This window comes from Perissodus microlepis, chromosome 8 (assembly GCF_051167445.1).
Source record: "Perissodus microlepis isolate ML-2025 ecotype Zambia chromosome 8, ASM5116744v1, whole genome shotgun sequence".
Taxonomy (NCBI): Eukaryota; Metazoa; Chordata; class Actinopteri; order Cichliformes; family Cichlidae; genus Perissodus; species Perissodus microlepis.
Genome location: NC_140468.1, coordinates 27439635 through 27465456, shown reverse-complemented (window position 1 = coordinate 27465456; position 25822 = coordinate 27439635). Strand labels below are relative to the sequence as shown.

The following is a 25822-nucleotide window of genomic DNA, read 5'->3' as shown; positions in this document are numbered from 1 at the left end:
AACACACACACATGTATAAAGATGTACTGCATGTAGTCGTGGTTATCAGGATGACCACGACTAGAAGAAGAAAGTAGAATCAAATAACTACATATTCAGTAAAGCTGGTAACCTTAAAATAAACACTTAGGAGACACTGTTATTGGTCAGTGATAAGCTTTTCAGTACAAACCTATCTAATGGCATATATAGATTTAAAAATCCAAGGCTTTTTTGTTTTTATACTCCGTGATATACTACACAATATGTGTGTATATTTGAGTTCTGTGTGGATTTAATCAGTCAGGATCAGGAGTGCTTTAATGATCACTTTGAAGAAATATTTGTTGCAAATTAAAAATAAAAACAAACTTACATGTTAGAAATTAAGATGAAATGCAATTAAATAAAATCTGTAGAAAGTACAATTCCAAATATAACAGTTCAGTAAAAGCTAAACTTGTGATGGAGCTAGGTTAGCTGTTTTAAAAGTGTGCTAAGCTAAACGTGACTTGGAGCAACCTGATGATGATGGTCATACCTGGTCTGAAGTTTTATTATAGGGGCAAAAGTTTTAAGCCATCATTAAATTTTGTTTGAAAACTTAGAATTAACTGTAGCATTTTTTTTAAATATACAAATCCACAGAGAAATATAGTTAGGGCCACATTAAGAAAAACTAAATTCCTAATTTTGAGAATAAAGTCGAAATTTCAAGATTAAAGTCGAACATCTGTTTTGAGAAAAAAGTCAAAATGTGGACATTACAGCTGTTGTTTCAAGACAAACTGCCACAGTTGCTGCACCATCTGAGTTAGTGAAATCATGCTTCAGAATCAATTTTAGTAACAAGGAAGGAAATTTCTCTTTTAGCACATAAACACAGTGTGGTGATAAGTATAAGATGGTGCAGAAAGCTGCATCTGGTCAGACAGAAAAACCACACAAACTTAGAGGAGTGGATTTGTACAAAATGAAATAGCTGGTAATGGATAGATGCAAAGTTATTGATGGTTACAGCCTTGTGCAATATAGAGGATGTATGTTGTGTCACAAGACGGTTTAATTAATTGTTTCACTAAGTCATCTACACAAGACATTTTGTAGAGGATATAGCAGTGGTAGCATGTGTGTTGAAACAACAACTGTTATCTGAGCTGGCACTGGGGAGCTAGCCTTCAAACTTGTGGGGACCAAAATCCTGGTCCCCACAAGTTTGAAGGCATTTTTGAGACTCAAAATGTGGTTTTAGTGTCAGGGTTACAATTAGGTTAGGGTTAGAGAAAGCATTATGTCGATGAGATGTCCCCATAAGGATATGAATAAGTGTGTGTGTTTGTGTGTGTATAAGGGGGGGAAAAAATGTCAAAATACACATTAAAATTTTTTTTACACATTCTCACTTTTTATTATGCAGGCTCTTGCATTTTGCAACATGTTTGCCTTCACAGATATATAAAGAGATAATAAATATTTAAATAGATATCTAAATTTAAACAAATGAGTGGTGGCTCAAGACTTTTGCACAACATATTAAATTATGCCACTCTATGAGGGTTTATGGCTCATCGACATATAGTGTACAGTGGTGTATGAACAGTCCATTACTGGCTACGTTAATGACCACTACAGTATAGGGGTGTGTGTGTGTGTAGTTGTTGGCCCCACAAACACTGCTAATGTATAGGGTGCAGGGTCTGACACAGTCAGCATTTTTGCCATCTCTTCTTCAAATACGCTAAATTTTATTAATACACGTAGTAGCTGTTTTCCAGTCTTATGTGCCAGAACACATAAAGTAATCATGCATTCATGCAGTGCTTTTCCTCTCATATGCTGTCTGTTGCAGCTGTATTATGTATTTAACCTCTTCATATTTCATAGTGTAGTTTTATCGTTGTAAAATTATCCGCTCTGCTGCCATTACACTTATCTATAGTTGTGACTGAGCAGATACTACCAACACCGCCTCTTTCGTGTGAAAACATCCAAGTGAAACCTGGGTTAACAAAGTGAGAGGATAGCTATGTTTGTGTGACCACTTGTCTTCACTGCAGATATCAGGCTAAGTAAACTTAGATTACAGAAAGATGTTGCTCACAGTACAGGACCCTGTACAATTGTTATAAAGGGGGAAACTGTCCATGGAAACCAAAGTAGTTTGTTTGTGCCAGGCTTTAAACATGCTAATCCTTTCTGGGCATTTTGACGTGAGAGTCTACGGAGACTGACTCGCTTTTGGAATCATCCTCAAGGGGCCATTTTTTTGTTTTTGTTTTGTTTGACACCTGATCGTGCGCTCCAAAGAAGTGAATAATTTATTAGCATTTCCTTTCAGCAATTGTATTTTTCATAGGAACAAAATCAGTTTTTTGCTTTGTTTTTCGGTAGGTAACTCTATTTTTTCTGTTTTTATTCTCTTTTCTGGTAAATCTTAGCATTCCTGACAGTGTGTGAGAAGAAAAATGTGTGGGGCATTGTTCATTTGTTAACAGTGGATAAAAACACCTTTCAGTGAGCTATCACTTTAAGAGGACATTACAGACAAATCCCCAGTCCCCTGTGTCTTGCTCAGACATCTCCAGTGTGTGAGAGTCAGAGACAGTGGGTGAGAGCTGAGAATAAAAGCAAGTTTCATTGAGACGGAGCCAAGAGTCCAGTCATTGGCATGCTACTCTGGTTACCCGGTAGGCCTGCTGCTGGTTGACACAGTTCAGGATCTTATAAGAGATGCATCAATAAAAGTTTTCGGCCGCAGATTATCATTGGAAATGCCAGCATCTATAAAGATGTCACTTTGACTTTGAAGCAGCAGTGAGAAGAAAAAGAACAGCAGCCTTTTTCATATTTTGAAACGGCAGTTTTATCTTCAGTTTCTGAATCAGATTTGGCAGATTTTCTTGTATCTCTCCGAACTTCGCTGTATCCAGGACACTACTGTGGCTTGCTGACTGTCAAAGGAATAAAGGCTTTGTGGGGAAACAAAAGAAATACTTGAATCTTCCACAGTCCTCGACATTCCTGAACAGGGCATAATTCTTGTCCTCACAAAAGCAACACTGACTTCACAGGTATAAAAAGCACAGCTTCACCTACAGGATGCTGGATCTCAACTCTTCAGATGACAGCAAGAAGAACTCTCTTAAGGACCCTGTGTGCTTGAACGTCGGTGGAGAAATCTATACAACAACCTTAGACACTTTAACTCGCTGCCGTGACTCGATGCTAGGCACCATGTTCACCGGACAAGTTCCTATGCTTAGGGACAGCTGCGGCAACATTTTCATAGACCGTGACGGTAAAGTGTTTCGCTACATTCTGAATTACCTGCGCTCTGGCTCTTTGGATCTGCCAGATGGCTTCACTGAACTCGCACTGCTCAGGAGAGAGGCAGATTTCTTCCAGATACCCCGTCTGCTGGAGGAGATTCGTCACTATGAGGTATCGGTGCCTCTGGGCCTTAGAGGTGGGCCGTTAGGAGCCATCATGATAGTAAAAGTCGACTCCAAGGTACGTGTGATGAGGTTAGCTAGACTGTTCATCTGCTCATAGTAGGTTTATTTATTTTATTAGGTTAGTCGATCATGTTTACTCTTGACCACTAACCACCAAACAGTTTGTAAGTGCAGAAAAATAGAAACAGGACAAAATGGTTTGCAAATTATTTAAAGTCCATAACCTTTGTTTTTCAAAAGTAGTACAAAGATAATAAATATAAAAAATGAGACATTATAGTATTTGCTCAATTTGACCTCAGCAAACATGTGTGGACAGTGTCTGCACATTTAATAATGGCTCAAACATCAGTAAAATGCCTTCTTGAAGTTTGCACACCGAAAGAAAAAGTCCTACAAGTGCATATGCAGTAAGGCTAGCCAAAAAAAACCTTGTTACTGCACCTCTTTAGTGAATCCTGACTCAGTCAGAAGTATTTCTGCTTTTTAGGAAATGGTAAAGCAGGCACTGTCCCAAATTATTTGTTAAAATGACCATTTATTTCCTATAGCCTCCAAATTTGTAATTTTTTCCATAAATGCTAAATGACACAAAAGGCAGTTTCTGGTTGATTGCACTCTATATACAGTACTGTGCAAGTCTTGGGCAACAATTTCTTTATATTTTGCTCGGAAAATATATTACAGCACCACTGGCTGAAATGCAGCCTCAAACTGTGTTAGAACCTCCTATTTTATTCACTGTTCACTCTTGCCTTCCCTCAAACGTTGTAACAGTTTGAACCAAGAATGTCAGATTTGGCTTGACTTGTTGCCATTGATTTTTTTGAATACAGTTCTTGTGTAATCTGCGCCTTCCTCTCTTGTCCTTTTAGAACCACACCTTGCCAAGCTATGCCAAGTTTCTAGTGAAGAGCTGTGTGGAATTGCCTTATGGGTAAAAAAACAAAAACCAAAAAAACAATTTTATGCCTTTCGAACTCTGTTATTATCACCATTTATCTGATATTCAACGAAAGAAACTGGTCAGATAGTTTCATGTTGTGTGCGTTTGTTTTGTTTTGTTTTCAACAGGCTGCTCCATTTTTCTAAGTGGCTTAAACACAAAATACATTCCTCTTAAAAAAAAAAACAAACAAACAAACTTTGAAAGACCTTCAGAAAGATCTGTTTCTGAAGACTACTTTAAAAAATGAGTCATTGGAAGCAAAATATAAAGAAATGAGGGTTGACCGAAGACTTTTGTACAGTAAAGAAAGAAAGAAGGTGCATTTCCCAAACCCCCGAATACCCTCACATATTTACTGCATATAATGATGGACAGTCATAGCATTGGTGAAGTGCATTAAATTAGTTGCAATAACTATTGTGGTAGCAATTTTTTTTTTTTACAATTTATGAGAAAATGATGTTGCCTAACATCTTAATTGCATTTTGATTGTTAATTTAGCTCATACAGATATGTTGGAGGTGACCCATTTCTTGTAAAGCTCTGGTATCAAATAGTGTTTTAGTGAAGAAGTTAACCTAATAAACAAAACTAGCCAACACTGAAGTTTCAATCATCCAGTTATAGGATAGTGGGTATGATTAGTACTTTCCAAATGTTTATGCCATTAATCAGTGATGATATTGACAGAAGTTTCAATGTGACAATTGTAGTCAAAGTGAAATCTGTAAACGTTTAAAATTAAAAACAATCTCCTCAGAACTGTGCAGCAGGTCATCACCTTCATATGTATGAGCGAGAAAAAAGGAAATACTCTATAAATAATATGAATTAATAAATAGTGTAAGTATGATGACAGGTGTTATTTATGGTTTTGGACAACTGTTATGTTTTAATCGATTTCATAAGTTAGTTAAGAACAGGTGCATAATATCATACCACTTTCAAATAGCATAGTAATTTGGTAAATTATGGCTTAACAAAAAATTAACTAATTATTTAATATGAATGAAATATGAGCAGAGAGTACAGTCATGTTGAGGGATTGGCTGTGTTTGGTTCTGTTCTGCTGTGAGTGCTTCTAGTTAGACTCTATCTGTTCCTCATTCAGGTGTGCAAAGGTTTTTTTAATCAAATAACTTTTCCCAATAAACCATCACAGCTAGTGTTTTGTGTATATACAAGACATACACAGAGGTTGTGTTTGTGCACCTGTTTGCATGTGTAGCCATGGAACAACCGGTTCTTTGTTTGTGTATACTCTGGGGGATATGTAGTCAGTATGTTCTTCCCTCTTATTTCAGGTCCGTGTTCTCCATTTTAACTTGCGCCATGGGCCAGAAAACTATGAACTCCGCACATGCTCTGTACGAGCGTTCACAGTCGACCTCTTTTGTACCTGGAGGGCATTTCTAGGTTTGCTTTGTGAGCGCTTCTCCTACAGGACACCCCAGGGTCTCAACAGCCCTCACCTATGTCGTCCGAGGCAGAACAGACTGAAACTGGAATGGGTGCCAAAGCCTGATGAACTCCCACAGGAACAGTATGATAAGCAGCAATACAGGGGCCTAACTTTGTCTAGCCCTGAGGTCACGTGGTCGGATGACATGATGAACATGCACTACAGTCCCTGTGAAATCACAGACATGCAAGGTTTTTTGGAGGAGCTGTTGAAGATATCACTTGCTGAGGGGTTCAAGGTTGATCTAGTCTCTCCTGACCCTGCAGATATTCTTAACTGCACTTCACTTCGTCTTGTGAAGTCGTGAGCACTGGATGAAAGTGACTAGGAAAACCAGAACATGCCAAGATAATAAACTATAGGATAAGATGAGATAGCCTTTATTAGTCCCAGAGTTAAATTTGAAGCAATGAATTCTCTATGACATGGAGTTAGATTTACTGACACATTATGACTAGGAGGTCATTATCTTTGGTTCTTTTGTTTTGCTATCATAGAGTTTACTAAAAATAATGCAAAATGTGCTTTATTAATAAAATGGTAAATAAAATGTACTTTTTTGTGGAAATTCTGATATTGAGGATACAACTTCAAAATTTAGTTTGGGCTCTGTTTAAAAATGGCAACTGTTTTTAAAAGTAGTGCAGTGTGAGTAGTACTAGAGCACACACCAAGGAATGATAATATTCATAGCCTGTTAGTCACTCGGCTAAATGTGTGACATATATTGTGACTCACTTTACAACAGTGTTGGGAAGGTTACTTTTAAAATGTATTCCACTACAGATTACAGAATACATGCCCCCATATCTAGTTTGTAACGTATTCCGTTAAGTTACTCAATGAGAGTAACGTATTCTGAATGCTTTTAATATATTGTTATGCTTTTTACAACTACATGAATGTACTATTGCTGTGTGATTTATTATTATTACTGAAGGCTACTCGCCACTGAGCTAACATTGTTAGCTGGCATTATCTCAGGTTAGTTCATCGACTGCTTTCAGAACTGCACGATTATTTGCAGCTAGCAGGTTGTTAATGCCATTCATTCAAGTGGCACATAACCCAGATAGCTACCACAATTAAAACAAGGTAGTTGCAGTAGGCTAACGTTCGTTTTTTTTTTTTTTAAAAGAACTTCCTTCCAGATGCTTTTTTAGGTTGGGGGTGGAGTCTTTTGAGTGCAACTTGGTTGCTGCCAAACAGAGTTTGCATTGAATTGTCAGATTTCACCCATCCGTTTCCTCTTTAAATATGAAGTGGTGTCAGAATTTCCAAGTAAGAAATGCATTCCTGTTCATGCACTGCTGGCTCTGTTGTGCTGGCTTCGGATCCATTGTGTAACTGATGCCACCAGCATTAATAGGACTCTAATTTCGTGTTTTGTTTGGATTTCCGGCAATGCGTGGAACTACCAAAATCAGAGAGGGGACAGAGAGGGGACAGCATAACATATGAAACAGGAAAAGACCACCTTGTAATCCATTAATTTCAACAAAGTAATTGTATTATAATAATCACCTTGTTACGCCTCCTCGAGGGCAGGAGGGGGTAACACAACAACTCCAGAAACTCGGTACAAGTATAATAACAAAAGCGAGTTTAATGGCAGCTTTCTCACATAAACAATAACCCAAATTCATACAACAAATGTAGGGTAGAAAGGGACAGTTAGGTTGTGCCCAAAAAGACAAAACCAAAACTTAGCTGAGCTCTTACCCTAGAAAAACAAAAAAGGTCTGTAAAGACTTTTATGGGTTCTACACTTAATCCAAGATAAACCTCAAAATGTTGCAGAGCCAACAGAACGGCAAGAGTTTCTTGTTCGATTGTAGAAGACCTTCTCTGAGGATGAGTGAACTTCTTTCAGAAGTAGCACACAGGGCGATCAAGTCCTACCTACCTACCCCAACCACGCTAGCATCAACCTCCAACTTGAATGGTTGGCTAAAACCTTTTTGGTTAAAGGAATCTGCCAATAACCTTTCAACATATCCAGTTTAGTCATAAATGTGGCAGGTCCAATGTCATCAATGCAATTATCGGCGAGAGGCGAGGAATACATGTCAGGAACTGTCACAGCATTCACTTTGCAGAAGTCCGTACAGAACCGTGGACTCCCATCAGCTTTAATGTCCAACAAACATGGGGAACTCCAGGGGCTACAACTGGGTATTGCAAGTTCATTTCTAACAAGATACTCTACTTCCTTTTTCACAACTTCTCTTTTGATGGGATTGACTCTGTATGCACGCTGTTTAATGGGTGCAGGACTGGTAAGAAAAATGTCATGGGATATCAAACTCGTCTGGGTAGGAACATCCCCAAACATACACCGGAAGGACACAATCAGGTTCTGAATGTCTTCAGCCTGATTAAGTGACAGGTGAGACAAATAGTGGGACAAGTCAGACAGAATCTCACTATTACTTAGTCTCGTCCCCTGTGACACATCTTTGCACAGGACCGCATTTTCCTCACTGCTTTCATTGGCTATATCTGAAGCTACGCATGCTATAGGGGAGCTAGACTTAACCTTGTGCGGAGTGAGGGGATCATCTTCATTCTCTCTAGAAAGATAATGTTTCATCATGTTAATGTGGCATACTCTAGTCTTGCGACGACGATCAGGAGTTTGAACAACATAATTGGTCTCACTGAGTTTCTTTTCCACAACGTACGGTCCAGAAAACCTTGTTTTCAGAGAAGAGCCCAGAATGGGGAGCAGAACTAGAACCTGATCACCAGGTTTAAACTGACGAGCAACTGCTCTCCGATCATAGTGTTTTTTTCATCCTTACCTGCCTAGCAGTTAAGGTGTCCCTGGCAATAGAATTTTTATGGCAATAGAAGCATTCAGGTACCTCACGGGAAAGTAATGGTTGCTTAGCTCTGGCTTCAGGCTGACCAAGATCAGGCTTTGGTGAGCGTGTGATCAAAACTTTATCTGAACAAGGAGATGATGCAAACACATTTTTATGGGTTAAAATGAACTCATCAGCAGATTCTTAAAATCTTCCAATAGGATTAACTGACGAAGAGCTTCAAAGTCTTTCTTCACTTCACTTGCTGTGCACCACTTGTCAAAAAGAACTGCCTTCTCACGTGCAAACTCTACATATGTTTGACCATTAGACTTCTTGTGATTCCTGAACTTTTGTTGGTAGGCCTCAGGTACAAGTTCATAAGCACGAAAGATGGACTCTTCAGTACATTGTATTTCATGCTATTTTTGATAGAGAGAGATGACACAACCTCCAGTGCTTTGCCCACTAGCTTGCATTGCAGTAGCACAGCCCACATTTCTTTTGGCCATTCCAGTGCTGTTGCAATCCTGTCAAAGCATTAAAGTAAGAATCAACTTCTGTCTCTCTAAATGTTGGCACCAAAGCAATATTTTTGCTCACGTCAAACCTACAGGTGTTGCCAGATAAATGTGAAGTAACCAGTGAGCTGGGTGAAGACTGGCTTTGTGTAAGCCTCATAGCTTCCACCTCTAGCTGTTTTAACTTTACCTCCTTCTCAGCTTCAATTTCAAGCTGACGTATCTGAAGTTTGAGGTCGAACTCAGCCTTACATGCTTGCTCCCTTTATGACATAAGTCAAACTTCTAAGAACTCGGCGCACAAATGAAATCTTGTAAGTCAAAATCCATAATTAAATACAAGTCATTGTACCAAACGCCAGAGTTGTCTACAGCTCCGGAAAATAGATCCCGGATGAGCCCCCACTTGTGTTATGCCTCCTCGAGGGCAGGAGGGGGTAACACAACAACTCCAGAAACTTGGTAATAACAAAAACAAACTTTAAACAGTAACTGTAACGGAATACAGTTACTTATATTATGTATTTTAAATACAGAATGCCGGTACAGGTTATCAGTTACTCCCCAACACTGCTTTACAAGTATTCATGGTTTATCTCCACAGCCTAAATGCAGCCACTGGCAGCCATGGAACACATGTTTAAATAATAACTGAACATTTCATAAGAATACTCTTTAATTTTTTGCCAAAAAAGGTTTTGAGATTGATGTTCCTATGGATGTTTCATTAGAAATGTTATTTCTTTGGGGATCAGGACTGTCCAGCATTCAGTTAGCCATCTCTCATCGACTAGCAGCTGGTTCATTTGTATTGACAGACATTCATGGACTGTGCAGTGAGCTTCTTTAGCCAATAGGCGTGAACCATGTCGAGGCCTGGTGCTGTCCAGCTCTTTATACTGGAGACACTTTCTTGGGTGTCTGCCACTGTGATGGTTACTGGACTGTGTTCAGGGAGTTGCTGTGGTGTGCTCTTAGATCCACTAGCCACTGAGCATTGCTGTTATGGGTTGGGTTCTCCCATCTATTCTTCCAGTATTGCTCTGTCTCCAGCCTTTGTGTTGCTGTTCTTATATTGTTCCCCTGCCACTGAGAGTACACCTTGGACGGTTCTGTATAGAACAGCTGGTTTATTCTCCTGCCTTCGAACTCTCTGGTGTACCTCTTCAAGTGGCTGGCCAAGGCTGTGAGTCTACCTTCTATTGTACTTCTTGCACCTTTCTGCAGCTCCGATAGTTGGCTAACCTCCCTTCGTGCTACCTTGATCTTGGCCTTCTCCATGGAGGGTACTGCTCTTTGCTGTTGTTCATCTTGTAGCCAAGCATCTCACTAATCACTGCTGCTTTAGTGTAGATCAGCTGGTAATGGTCACGGTAGGTATTGTCTGTAGTGCTACATTCACATCAGCTGGTAGATCCTCTCTCGTAGTATCTTGGTAACCGGCTGTGGTCAGTACCTCTCGCAGTCAATGATCCTTCTTCCATTGGTACCCAATCTTGGGTGGGGGTTATAATTTTTCCCCTTACCTGTCGTTCTGGCTCCCCCTTGCCATAACATTTGTGTTGTACCTCGTCAATCTTTAGCCGTGAGAGCAGTTCCTTTTTCCAAACAGTTGGAACACTGAGCTTCTAGTTGTTTTGCTGTCAATCTGGATGGTTTGGTTTAGTATGTGGGGGTCTAGCCTAGGAACCCTTACTGGATAAAGACCCCCCAGGTGGGAATCAAACTTGCAACTCCTGTTCCAAAGGCGTGTAGGCCTACAAAGGCATGTAGTCCTACCACTATGCTATCTAGCTGCATATATTATATATGTTTTAGATTTTACCTCTTCCAAACATTTACAGGCCAATATCAAAATTAACATTTGTATCAAAGATCTTAGACCAGGGGTCAGCAACCTTTAAGACCCAAAGAGCCATTTGGACCCGGTTTCCATGCAAAAGAAAACACTGGGAGCCGCAAATACTTTGTGACATCTAAAATGAAGATAACACTGTATATATTGTTTTTTTTTACGTTTATGGTTTACCTCTATGCCTAATATGACAAAAGGAAAGACACCCAGCTGAACTAGAATGATCCATGTAGCAAACAAAAACTGTTGTGAGCCGCCACCCTTATATCGCCTTTGGGCTTTTGGAGCCTTGACCTGACTTTTAAAAAATAATTGGGGAAATAAAAAATAAAAAATAGATATTTGCAAAATTCTGCCTAAATATGTATTTTACCTGGTTAATGTGTGTGGCGGGGCGTGGCCTGCAGCGCTGCTGCAGGGGAGGCGGACACACCTGAGCGGCACCCGCAATCACGCCTCGCTGCCTTAACGTCTGTGCCATCTATGCTGTTGTGTTGTTGGTGGTATGTGTCGGGCTGCGAGCTGAAAAGCTACAGCCGGCTGTATGCGTACAGCAGCCGTGTGTGAAAAGTGGTCAATAAAGAGATGCTGAAAAGCATGTTCATGGAAACATTGTCGGGTCTGCCATGATATGTTTACAATGGGACTTCTGCTCCCGAACCTTTGTGCACAGCGTCTGCAAATCGGGGCTGTACGAAGTCACTTTCATCTTTACGCAGGCAGCTTAACAGCTGTCATCTGTGAGGCGTGAGCGGTGTTTGTTTTCGGCGGGTATACCGGCTTCCACGAGTGTGACACTTATTTTGAGCGATGAAAAAATAATAGAATATAATTTTATTTTTATATTTCAATATCACAATAATCTTCCAATTTAGAACTAAAAGTTAAAAAAGAACTAACATAAATAAAATACACTTCAGCTAAATACTTCTAATTTATTTTCCCAAACCACGTGGAGCCGCAGTATAAGGACTAAAGAGCCGACCCCTGTCTTAGACAAAACAATAGCCGAATAACTTAACTACTTTTTGTAGAAAAATAATGTTCTGGACATTTTCCAGTCTGATTTCAACAAATCGCACTCCACTGAAACCGCTTTACTTAAAGTGTATAGTGATGTTTTGATGGCAGCAGACTCTGGAGAGTACACAGTTCTGTTTATATTGGATCTCACCTCTGCTTTTGATACTGTTGATCACAGTATCATGATAAATAGGCTTAAGGACTTGGGATTACTGGTGTTGTTTTAAAATGGTTCATGTCGTATCTATCTGAGAGATCTTTTAGTGTCTGTATGAATCAAGTTTTGTCTGAATCAAGTTTTGTCTGAAATATCAGCTCTGCCTTATGGGGTACCTCAGCAATCTGTTTTGGGTCTGATTCTCTATTTGCTTAATATACTCCCTCAAGGCCAAATTGTCAGAAGTTATTTCTATTCATCTCTACGCTGGTGACATTCAGTTATACTGTTCTTTCAAAGCTTCTGAGTTTTATAAATTGTCTTGTTTAAATAATTGTCTGTCAGAAATCAAACAATGGCTAAACAACAACTGCCTTCTGTTACAGTGGCTTGCAAAAGTATTCGGCCCCCTTGAACTTTCCCACATTTTGTCACATTACAGCCACAAACATGAATCAGTTTTATAGGAATTCCACGTGAAAGACCAACACAAAGTGATGCACACGTGAGAAGTGGAACGAAAATCATACATGATTCCAAACATTTTTTACAAATAAATAACTGCAAAGTGGGGTGTACGTAATTATTCAGCCCCCTTTGGTCTGAGTGTAGTCAGTTGCCCATAGACATTGCCTGATGAGTGCTAATGACTAAATAGAGTGCACCTGTGTGTAATGTCAGTACAAATACAGCTGCTGTGTGACGGCCTCAGAGGTTGTCTAAGGCTACGTCCACACGTACACGGGTATTTTTGAAAACGGAAATTTTCCGTTTTCGTTTTAAAAAATAATCCCGTCCACATGTAAACGCAGAAATGAAGGAAAACGCTGCTAGGAACATGCCAAAGCAACAGGTGGCGATATATTCCTAACTGTGTAGAAATGTTGGCCAATCAGAAGTCTAAAAGCCTCGGTGGGAAATAGTAAACAAGGATGGGGCATAGAAGCAGAACCAAGTCGTATGTGTGGAGGGACAGTAACTGTGTGTGTATATGTAAGCATTTAAACACTGCAGAGAGTACAATTAACAGTAACAGTATTGTAGAAATTCATTTCACCGAAACAATAACGTGGCGCACAGTGTGACTTCAAAAATGGCGCACACCTTTGACGCTGCATTTTCTGCGTTTTCTCCCTTCTTCTCGTCCACACGTAAATGCAAAAACTGAGTTTTCAAAAATATCCACCCTGGCCGGAGTTTTTAAAAATCTCCGTTTTCAGTGACCGAAAACGCCGTTTACGTGTGGACGAAAGGTGCAAACGCATAGAAAAATCTGCGTTTTCAAAAATACCCGGGTACGTGTGGACGTAGCCCAAGAGAATATTGGGAGCAACAACACCATGAAGTCCAAAGAACACACCAGACAGGTCAGGGATAAAGTTATTGAGAAATTTAAAGCAGGCTTAGGCTACAAAAAGATTTCCCAAGCCTTGAACATCCCACAGAGCACTGTTCAAGCAATTATTCAGAAATGGAAGGAGTATGGCACAACTGTAAACCTACCAAGACAAGGCCGTCCACCTAAAGTCACAGGCCGAACAAGGAGAGCGCTGATCAGAAATGCAGCCAAGAGGCCCATGGTGACTCTGGATGAGCTGCAGAGATCTACAGCTCAGGTGGGGGAATCTGTCCATAGGACAACTATTAGTCGTGCACTGCACAAAGTTGGCCTTTATGAAAGAGTGGCAAGAAGAAAGCCATTGTTAACAGAAAACCATAAGAAGTCCTGTTTGCAGTTTGCCACAAGCCATGTGGGGGACACAGCAAACATGTGGAAGAAGCTGCTCTGGTCAGATGAGACCAACATGGAACTTTTTGGCCAAAATGCAAAACGCTATGTGAGGTGGAAAACTAACACTGCACATCACTCTGAACACACCATCCCCACTGTCAAATATGGTGGTGGCAGCATCATGCTCTGGGGGTGCTTCTCTTTAGCAGGGACAGGGAAGCTGGTCAGAGTTGATGGGAAGATGGATGGAGCCAAATACAGGACAATCTTGGAAGAAAACCTCTTGGAGTCTGCAAAAGACTTGAGACTGGGGCGGAGGTTCCCCTTCCAGCAGGACAACGACCCTAAACATAAAGCCAGGGCAACAATGGCTTTATGTATGCAATCCAGAATCTGTGGCAAGATCTGAAAACTGCTGTTCACAAATGCTGTCCATCTAATCTGACTGAGCTGGAGCTGTTTTGCAAAGAAGAATGGCCAAGGATTTCAGTCTCTAGATGTGCAAAGCTGGTAGAGACAGACCCTAAAAGACTGGCAGCTGTAATTGCAGCAAAAGGTGGTTCTACAAAGTATTGACTCAGGGGGCTGAATAATTACATACACCCCACTTTGCAGTTATTTATTTGTAAAAAATGTTTGGAATCATGTATGATTTTCATTCCACTTCTCACGTGTGCACCACTTTGTGTTGGTCTTTCACGTGGAATTCCAATAAAATTGATTCATGTTTGTGGCTGTAATGTGACAAAATGTGGGAAAGTTCAAGGGGGCCGAATACTTTTGCAAGCCACTGTAAATACAGATAAAACAGGAACTTTGATTATTGCTCCTGACAATATGATTTCAGAAATTAAGCAGCACATCAGTTTTTGTTCAATCATGTCTCAGAAATTTTGGCATTATATTTGACAGTTAAATGTCACTTGAGAATCACTACAAACAACTGGTTCAGAACTGTTTTATAATCTAAGAAACATTTCCAAACTCAGACTACTGGTGTCAAAGGTGGAACTTGACATGATTATTCATGCTTTTATCTCTTCTCGTTTGGATTACTATAACGGACTTTTGACTTGTTTCAACAAATCAGTTTTGGATCGCCTTCAACTGTTCAGAATGCTCAGGCAGGACTTTTAACTGGCACTAGCAAGATATCGCACATTATTGCAGTTTTGGCTTCTCTTCATTGGTTGCTGTTAAATTTTAGGTTTCATTTTAAAATTTTTGTTTTAGATTTCAGGGCTCTACATGATGAAGCCCCCCAGTATATCTCTGACCTGTTGAAACCTCATGCTTCTTCCCGAGCACGTAGGTCTTGGGGTCAGAGGTTGCTGGTGGTCCCACGTACTAGGTTCAAAACACACGGGGCTTTTCGGGCAGTGGCACTGAGGCTGTGGAATTCTCTTCCACTGTCTGTACACTGTGCAGCTTCTATTGACTCTTTTAAAAAGCAGCTGAAGATATTTCTATAGAGATGAGCTTTAAATTAATTTGTTGATTTATCTTTTCAATTCATTGTTTTATTGGTTTTATTGTTAGCACTTTGTGATTTTTATCTATGAAAAGTGCTATATAGATACATTTTACTTACTTAAAATATTAACTAATTAAAACTTTTTATGTAAGTAGTAAAATGGTAGGAGGTACAATAGTTTCATCCAGAGTAGTGATGACAGGTGTGTAGCTGAAACACAAAATCTGGCTGTTTCCACTTGACCACCCCGTGAACTTTCATGGGGTGAACTTTAGTTTTTACTTACTACTGTCAGCGAAAGTGATTTTTAAAAGTGCTTCTCACACACCTCTTATTAATTTTCTCAGATAAGGTTGCAAAAAATATGTATAATTGTTGTTTTATGTAGTTTTACCCACTGTGCATACTGTGTCTCTGTGTGTGTTTCTCCTTTTTCCTCTACAGGAGAAATACAGTGGGACTGCGACTTTCTATATCACAACTCCTGCACAGGGCACGCAAGTTCTCACTTTGACCTGACCTTTGTCAACATCTCTGCATTCCTTTAATTTGATTTTCTTTCTTTAATTTCATTAAGTGGTGTACTGCAATACACACTAATGTTGATTGAAAAGAGTTGGGCAAGTGCCTTTATTGTTGAAACATGTTTATAAAAACAACTTTGCTTAAGATAACTTGTAGCAACTGCTTAATATTTTTGATATGGAAATCCAGCTGGGTTTATTTACGATTTATGATTTTATATTGATCCCACATCTCAATTAATAAACCATGTTTCTAAACTGTGAAGGTTTTCAGAACTTTTTTTGTTTTAACTTGTTTTTTCATTTTAATTCTATATTGAAATGTGTCAGCTAATATTAGCACACAGATGAATTTCACTTAAATGTGAAGGTCAGTTTCAGTAAACTTTTATTTTATGGGGTCAATATATGACCACTGACTGCTGAAGTTAATTTAGACAAACAGGAAAATTATTGTTCAATTTTTTTTATTAATTACTATTTATTTTAAGAAAAAAAAGCTTCATGACATCTAACCAAGTCAAAATATCATCAAATCTTACATCAAGAGATGCCTTTATGAATAGAAATTACATCAAGGTGCAACCCACTAGTTAGAACAATTAACAACAAGAAGGTGAGAGTAGTCTGCACACAAAAAGAAGAAAAGGAATTAGCCCCACTAGAAGTCATTAGTATTACTGATTAAATATTTTTATTTACTTTTTTTTTTTTTTACATGAAAATACATTTTTTGTCCTATACACTAACATTAAGGATTTATGAAAACAACACCTGGGGACATCAAGGAAATATCTTTTCATCGAGGATACTTTATTTAGCTTCATGTTCTGTGCCTAGTCGATGTGTAAATTAAAAAAAAGTGTTTTATTATCACATTAGTTATAATAAAATCATATTTGATTCCCTGCTGAATTTTTGAGTTTAATCACTTATGAAAAAAAAACAAACAACAATCTCTAGATTTTATGGTTTTTTTTCATTATAATGGAGAACACCAATAACCAAAACAAAAACACAAATATTGCATCAAATATCAAATGAATTGATTTGCTTGGCTTTGTCTGAAATAAGTATTTAATCGCTTACAAACAGTCAGAATTAGATTGGTTGTGTGCCCATGTGGCACACAGATTAATTTTAAATTCAATTTCATTCTTATTTATATAGCACCAAATCACAACAACAGCCGCCTCAAGGGACTTTATATATGACCCCCTATGAGCAAGCACTTTGGCGACAGTGGGAAGGAAAAACTCCCTTTTAACAGAAAGAAACTTAAGGCTCAACCAGGCTCAGGGAGGGGCGGCCTCAACCAGTTGGGGTGAAAGAGGGAAGAAAGGACAAGGGACATGCTGTGGAAGAGAGACAGAGATTAATAGCAAGTGTTATTTAATGCAGAGAGGTCTATTAACACATACTGACTGAAGAAGAAATAATCAATGCATCATCCCTCAGCAGCCTACACCTACTGCAGCATAACTAAGGGAAGATTTAGGGTCACCAGATCCAGCCCTAACTATATGCTTTAGCAAAAAGGAAAGTTTGAAGCCTAATCTTGAAAGTAGAGATAGTGTCTGTCTCCTGAATCCAAACTGGAAGCTGGTTCCACAGAAGAGGGGCCTGAAAACTGAAGGCTCTGCCTCCCATTCTACTTTTAAATACTCTAGGAACAACAAGTAAGCTTGCAGCCCAAGAGTGAAGTGCTCTAATGGGGTGATATGGTACTACAAGTTCATTACGATAAGATGGGGCCTGATTATTCAAGATCTTGTATGTGAGGAGCAGGATTTTGAATTCAATTCTGGATTTAACAGGGAGCCAATGAAGGGAAGCCAATATAGGAGAAATCTGCTCTCTCTTTCCAGTCCCTGTCAGCACTCTTGCTGCAGCAGTTTTTCAGCGTCACTCTGAGACAGGATATTTCTAATTTTAGAGGTATTGTGCTAATGGAAGAAAGCAGTCCCACATATTTGTTTAATATGTGCATTGAAGGACATATCCTGGTCACAAATGACTCCAAGGTTCCTCACAGTGTTACTGGAGGCCAAGGTAATGCCATCCAGAGTAAGAATCTGGTTAGATACCATATTTCTAAGATTTTCATGGCCGAGTAAAATAACCTCAGTTTGATCTGAATTGGACTGGAATGGACCATCAGCAAGAAGTTTGGACAGAAGGTGACAACTTTCAAGGCAATTATTCAGAAATGAAAGAAATATAAAATGACCATGAATCACCCTCTGTCTAAAGTCCAAAACAATATATTGTTTCATGTGGTGCAGATGAGCATGAGAAAGGTGGTGGATCAGCCCCAAACTACACAGGAAGTGCTTGTTAATGATCTGAGGGCAAGTGGGATCACAGTCACCCAGAACACTATTAGTAACACACTACACCATAATGAATTGAAATTTTGCAGTGTCTGCAAGGTCTCCTTGCTCAGGATAAGGGCCATGTAAGGGCCCATCTAAGTTTGCCAGTGAACACTGACATAGTTCACAGAGAGCTTGAGAGAAAGCACTCCCAAGTGGTCAGATGAAACCAAAATCAAGCTGTTTGGCCTCAACCTGACCTGCCATGTTTTTAGGACAACAAATGGCCTGTATTTGTATAGCACTTTACTAGTCCCTAAGGGCCCCAAAGCGCTTTACACATCCAGTCATCCACCCATTCACACACAGGTGATGGCAAGCTACATTGTAGCCACAGCCACCCTGGGGCGCACTGACAGAGGCGAGGCTGCCACCAGGCCCTCTGACCACCACCAGTAGGCAACGGGTGAAGTGTCTTGCCCAAGGACACAACGACAGAGACTGTCCGAGCCAGGGCTCAAACTGGCAACTTTCCTATTACAAGGCGAACTCCCAACTCTTGAGCCACGATCGCCACCAAATGCTGAGTATGACCCAAAGAACACCTTCCCTAAAAACACCATCCAAATCTGACCAGTTTCCAGTGTATCAGTTACAAAGAGGTCTCTCTCCTCATTGAGAATTAAGATCTAGAACCTCTTAATTCTGTTCTGAGTCTTCTTCATTGGTATGGTAAATGCAAAAACTGACAGGCTGATATGGCTGATATATCTGAACAGTGTTCATGGTAAAACATTCAGTGCTGTGTAAAAGTCTTTGTGTAATTTTTAACAGTGGTATTTGTCTGATAATATTGCTATCCACAGTTTGTTTCCACTCAGTGGTGTTTTCTAGTTAGGAAACAATCAGACAAACAGGAGTTTTAAAGGATTACAGTTAAATTTGTAATCCTATGCCACATGTCACTACAAGAGTGTGACTAAAGTGGTAGGTGGGCTCATTTACATTTTGAGAGAAGCCAGTTGAGTCTAATAATAGTGTTGATGATATAATTTTCACCATGTACATATGCACAGATCCGATAGAAACTCAAAGTAAAGGTCAGGTGGTAGATGGATAACAAATAACAAACTCTGCTTCCTCGATAGTCACGTTTTGAAGGGTTTAGCCAGTTTCTAGAAATGAATGTTGCTCCTTCCAAAGTGGGATAGATGCTGTCTCTTCTAACATCACCAGATTTTCCCCGGGAGCTTTATCAATTACCAGCCTACATGCGGGTAGATATGCCGCTCTTGGTTCGTCGTTTTCAACCAAATTTCAAAGCAAACCACTGACCGGACGTCAGCACACGTTTACGAGGTGTGCTTGAATGTGTCATGAGGGCGGAGTTAGCACAGCAGTGAGGTTTAGCCTAGCAGGAAATACTGAGGCTAACCACTACAGCGGTGGAAAACAAAAACCAGCCAACCCAGTTTTAGTTCCTTATAGATCTTTAGATGTGATAGTTACTCAACAAGAAGCCTGTCGCCTGGATTCCGGGAATACTTATTCACGGCGTGCCTACGTCTTCCTCGACTCTGGAAGGGGAGAGATACCTCTTTGTAACTAATACACCGGGAACTGGTCGGATTTGGAATTTCTTTCAACGGCTGTAAACGGTGCACCTCTGCTGAGCAACGGCCGTTTGGAATCAGGTGGGTTAGGAAGTCGGACCGCACGCTCTCAGACCTTGTGCCCATAGTTGTTGTGAACCGTCCGGCTAACAGTTTATTCCATGCTGTTTACTCTTCAGTATGTACACACTTCAGCTGAAGCTAGCTCAAGTTGTGTGTAGAGCCAGAATATGTCATTTGCCAGTTTTTCTATGGTTAGCTTTCTAACCATTTGAAGTAAACCAAGCAAAACAGGCATATGAGCATTGCCTCAAAAATCAGTTTTGTGTATATTTTTCTCAAAATTTTCATACCGATTTACAATCGCAAGAATGGAGTCTTGCGATGACAGACGCTTTAACTTTCAGCAAGTCGTCGAGTTTTAAAAAATGTAATACAAGGTGGACTGATTGAAATGACCGTCTCACATCAGTAACTTGCCTTCTTTATTAAATTAAAAAAAAAGACTATAACCACACCAGTCAGCTTTTGTATGTAATTGGTAGTTTTCGCCATCGCTTAGCTTGTTTTCACTCTTAAAGCTACAGTAAACCTAATTGCAGCAGCCTGAAGCCATTCAGTTATTAAGACAAGTCCACACGGAAGAAAATTGGGTAGAAATGGATTAGCAGTTTCCCGCAAGATGTCAGCAGTATTAGAGAAACTGGGGAATTTCTTGCTAACCTGCATGTGCAGCCAGGTGAGTACTAGTTGCAGCTAATGTTGCATAATGACGGCGACATCTAACCTGACTAAGGTGTGTCTCAGCAGTCAGTATGTTAGTAAGCCCTTTGAGTCAACGGTCTGGTTTCAAGAGTGAGTAAGTACTGTGTTTGGGGAGGGGGAGTATGAGGAAGGCGGTTTCACCTGTTTGGCTGGTTTCATGATAATTCGTATTTATAAAACTGCTGACATTGTATCCACTGAGTCAGAGCTGAGCTGAAGTCCTGAACTTTAGTACAATGCGTATGTACTGTGATTGCTTCGTCTAATCAGCTCAAATTCATATGAAGTATTCCTCACTATGAGGAGCAAGCTAGTAATGATGTGTAAGACAACATCAGACTTTGTAAAACAAAATGAATGAAGCAGGGTTTTCCCCATCAGTTTACACACTAAAGATTTATTTAAAATTTCTGACTACTTAATAAGGAACATCAGCCATATTACTATATTGCTCTGGTCTGCCTAAATGTGTGTGTGTGTGAGAGAGAGAGAGTGTGTGTGTGAGTGAGGTGAGGTGTTGCCAAAAGGTATTTTAGTGAAATGATAAATGCCATCTTGACTGACAGACATGAAAAATCAATTTCCATTATTTCCTTTGCTCTTGCCTTATTTCGGCTCAGTGTTTACTGCACTCTGCTGTCATATGGTCTCTTTTCGCCTTTCTCTTGTAGGTGCACTTAATCATACATATATGCATCACATGTGCAGTGTCACAATGTGAAGATATTAAAAATGGTAACAATATATTTTGTTACTTGTAATCAAAATAAAAGTGTTACAGAAACATAACAGCAAAGAAGTTCAACTCACGTGCTCACAGTTTATGATGAAGTCACAAATGTTTGCAATGAAAAGCTGTTGGCATAGATGGTGTGAAATGGGTCCAAACCACTGGCTTTCTCTGTGCTATGTCAGCTTTCCAGTTAGCAACAGGTGCATGCTTGGTGCCTTAATCACTGAACAACATTGAATTTCATTGAGTAACTTGGCTTGTTATCACCAAAATGGAACCACCCATATGCAAAAAAAGTTGTTCTATTAAATGGTGCAAAAAAAAAGAAAAGAAAAAAAAATTGGAATCTGTTTTATTAGAACAGTCATTGTTCAGCATTCACACTGTACAGTCTTGACAGGTTACTGCCAAATGAAGCACAGGCTGTGTATTTCCACCTGCATGAGCCCAGGACTAGTCAAACAAAAGCCTTTGTTCTCAGGCTTGGTGTTATTCCACCTGCATTGCAAAGTCCACCTGAAACTATTATAGAGGCAAAATAAATGGCCCCTCCCAAAAGTGAGGCAAGCTGGAGGGTGTTCACCTCTTCTAAAGGAACAGTCCTGAACATTACCAGGAATTTTAGTTTTAGTTGTTCACACAGTGCAAATATAAAGAAACAATGGACAAAGCTTTGCCATCAAAGGCTTCGAATTTTTAAACTTTTGAATGGGGAGGTTAATTTTTACTAACCTTTTACAGGTAAGGAGATGACAAAGACGAAGACCTTGCTTGGCTCAGACAGTCAGCTTGCTAAATTGATTAGGGCAATGCACTGAACGAAGCTGTTCTTTGGTTTGCTAATGGAAAAGCATAGGATATCCAAATGTAAAACCTCATGTTTCGTGTTTGCCAACTCGATAGACACTATTCGAACATAACTGAAAACTTGACACTGTAAACATTGTTCCAGAGGATAGCCTAACCCTGAGAATGAAAGGCTCTGCACACTTGGCCTCAAGGGAGTTTGTCAGTAGATCCTCATCACGATCATTGTTTGGGTAAACATGAAGTCAGAGCTTATGACATCACTGGTACTTCATGGAAATGATTGTTTATAGTGTTCTAGATTGAAACAAAACATACACAAAGCAACTCTAGATGTGAAGATTTTGATATTAGTTTTCATAAAGCAGTGCGTATGTGTGCTCATCCAATACCTTTCTCTCTTGGATAAAAGAAAAGACCTACAACCAATTTAAATTCTAACAATTTACTTTTTTGAAACTACAAACAATTGTGGTACTGTAACGACACTGTTTGCGGGTCGAACATCCAAAAATGTTTTAGTACGACTTTGGTAAGCTATGAACCGCTTGATGGATTGTCGGAGCATTACGGCTGCCGTAGTCAGGAGCCTTGTGGAGTAATCTGGGTCCAAAACTCCGTCTGCTGCAGGTCCCAAAGTCAAACAAACACTGTGGCATCACTGAGCGTTAAAAGCTGTCTAAATTCTTTCATTTTTAATAAAATGATCAGCGTTGCTGCTTTACCAGGTGCAACAATTAAGTTTAACATCCAGGCATCCATGAAAACAGAATTCATTAAATTCAGCGGAGTTAGAAGTTAGCAGGAAGTTAGCTCGCTAGTTTCCACCTAAACATGATATAGCATGTTCTGACAGAGAGATATCTGAAAAAATTCAAACATACAGCTCTCCTATCACTTCCAATATAAATGAAGACAGAAAGCTAAACAGCAGTGACGTTTGTAGGGTTACTGAAGTAGAACTAGCTGGTATATAATGATGTGCTACGTGATTGCTAGCAAAACAGCTACGTTAGCATAACGTTAGCATAACATTAGCACAGTGAAGCTGAAGGACGAACGCTAACAGTTTTCCACTCAATAAAAGTTAACGAATAGAGCAGCTGCGAGAGTATTCAGCATTAATGAATCAATGGTGCGGAAGTGGAGGAAGCGCAGTTTTTGGCTTTCCCCATATTCCAAAAGTGCTTTGTGTCTTTGCTATTACTGTCGCCCGGCATAATTTGCAAATTATATTTTTTGCAGCTGCTGCAATTCTTTTGACCAAAACAGCTGCCGCTTGATGACACCATCAACATGCACTATCGCGGTATACAGGGAGTGCAGAATTATTAGGCAAGTTGTATTTTTGAGGAATAATTTTGTTATTGAACAACAACCATGTTCTCAATGAACCCACAAAACTCATTAATATCAAAGCTGAATGTTTTTGGAAGTAGTTTTTAGTTTGTTTTTAGTTTTAGCTATTTTAGGGGGATATCTGTGTGTGCAGGTGACTATTACTGTGCATAATTATTAGGCAACTTAACAAAAAACAAATATATACCCATTTCAATGATTTATTTTTACCTATGAAACAAATATAACATCTCCACATTCACAAATATACATTTCTGACATTCAAAAACAAAACAAAAACAAATCAGCGACCAATATAGCCACCTTTCTTTGCAAGGACACTCAAAAGCCTGCCATCCATGGATTCTGTCAGTGTTTTGATCTGTTCACCATCAACATTGCGTGCAGCAGCAACCACAGCCTCCCAGACACTGTTCAGAGAGGTGTACTGTTTTCCCTCCTTGTAAATCTCACATTTGATGATGGACCACAGGTTCTCAATGGGGTTCAGATCAGGTGAACAAGGAGGCCATGTCATTAGTTTTTCTTCTTTTATACCCTTTCTTGCCAGCCACGCTGTGGAGTACTTGGACGCGTGTGATGGAGCATTGTCCTGCATGAAAATCATGTTTTTCTTGAAGGATGCAGACTTCTTCCTGTACCACTGCTTGAAGAAGGTGTCTTCCAGAAACTGGCAGTAGGACTGGGAGTTGAGCTTGACTCCATCCTCAACCCGAAAAGGCCCCACAAGCTCATCTTTGATGATACCAGCCCAAACCAGTACTCCACCTCCACCTTGCTGGCGTCTGAGTCGGACTGGAGCTCTCTGCCCTTTACCAATCCAGCCACGGGCCCATCCATCTGGCCCATCAAGACTCACTCTCATTTCATCAGTCCATAAAACCTTAGAAAAACCAGTCTTGAGATATTTCTTGGCCCAGTCTTGACGTTTCAGCTTGTGTGTCTTGTTCAGTGGTGGTCGTCTTTCAGCCTTTCTCACCTTGGCCATGTCTCTGAGTATTGCACACCTTGTGCTTTTGGGCACTCCAGTGATGTTGCAGCTCTGAAATATGGCCAAACTGGTGGCAAGTGGCATCTTGGCAGCTGCACGCTTGACTTTTCTCAGTTCATGGGCAGTTATTTTGCGCCTTGGTTTTTCCACACGCTTCTTGCGACCCTGTTGACTATTTTGAATGAAACGCTTGATTGTTCGATGATCACGCTTCAGAAGCTTTGCAATTTTGAGACTGCTGCATCCCTCTGCAAGATATCTCACTATTTTTGACTTTTCTGAGCCTGTCAAGTCCTTCTTTTGACCCATTTTGCCAAAGGAAAGGAAGTTGCCTAATAATTATGCACACCTGATATAGGGTGTTGATGTCATTAGACCACACCCCTTCTCATTACAGAGATGCACATCACCTAATATGCTTAATTGGTAGTAGGCTTTCGAGCCTATACAGCTTGGAGTAAGACAACATGCATGCAGAGGATATCGATATAAACGATATTGTCACATATCGATATTTTTAAAAAACTCGATATATCGCCCAGCCCTAGCACATTCTATAAAAATAATCTTTTACTGAAGTAAAACTGTTTTGCATTGAAATGTACTTGAAACAAAACACAATTGTTGAGTCATTAAAGCGTACACAACAGCTGGAGACAATTCACTGTAGCTAAATTGCAACATAATGTGATTTTTATTTGATATCTGCCTTATTCTTCTAGATAGAAATAGAGCTTTGAACAGAGTACAGAATGAAACACTCACCTTTGTAGCATGCAGTGTTGTGTTGAATAATTATTTTCATGATAGTTTTCATCAACAACCTTTTTCTCTGATGAGATAATGAAATAAAAACTAATGCACGAGGACAAAAACTGATGAAATGTATAGACACCTTCTTTAGCAAATACAGACGCTGAAACATTTTCTCTTCACAAGCCATCAGCATATTGAATATGTACAACATACACACAGTAATACACATGCACTCATAAACCTATACATCACTACCACATGAGACAAATGCAATTCTTGAGAGCAACCTTGCATATCTGTATAAGTTGTATCTGCCAGAATCACTTTGAGGCAGTCCAAAAGTCTTTTTCCATGGTTTCACCGAACTCCTTGTACCGTGCACTCCCACAGCCTAACCAAGCTTGATAATAGAGCAGGGAGATATGACCAAAAATATTTATCATGATATCAATTTGAAAATTTGCGATAACGATATAACCGACGATATAATTGACAATAGACAAAACACTTTACAACTCCACAACTTTATTTGTGCAAAAAAAAAA

The 25822-nt window shown here is 39.7% G+C and overlaps 2 protein-coding genes across 3 annotated transcripts in view; both read left to right on the top strand.

Moving 5' to 3' along the window:
• The window catches only part of galk1 (galactokinase 1), a 47298-nt gene that overhangs the window by 3751 nt on the left and 17725 nt on the right, over positions 1-25822 (top strand). Inside the window, exon 8 of one of the 2 annotated variants that reach the window (XM_084938462.1) lies at positions 15859-16203. The exons of the other annotated variant lie outside the window; for it this stretch is intronic. Within the exon in view, the coding sequence (XP_084794588.1) occupies positions 15859-15933 (75 nt within the window). The 3' untranslated portion in view covers positions 15934-16203. Of the gene's footprint in view, positions 1-15858; positions 16204-25822 lie in introns of those variants that run through there. 2 annotated transcript variants of the gene reach the window in all.
• On the top strand, positions 4-16203 carry LOC146382136 (BTB/POZ domain-containing protein KCTD21-like). Its single transcript, XM_084938464.1, has 2 exons — positions 4-3489; positions 5688-16203. The coding sequence occupies exons 1-2, from the start codon at positions 3079-3081 to the stop codon at positions 6150-6152; spliced, it is 876 nt and encodes a 291-aa protein (XP_084794590.1). The 5' UTR covers positions 4-3078; the 3' UTR covers positions 6153-16203.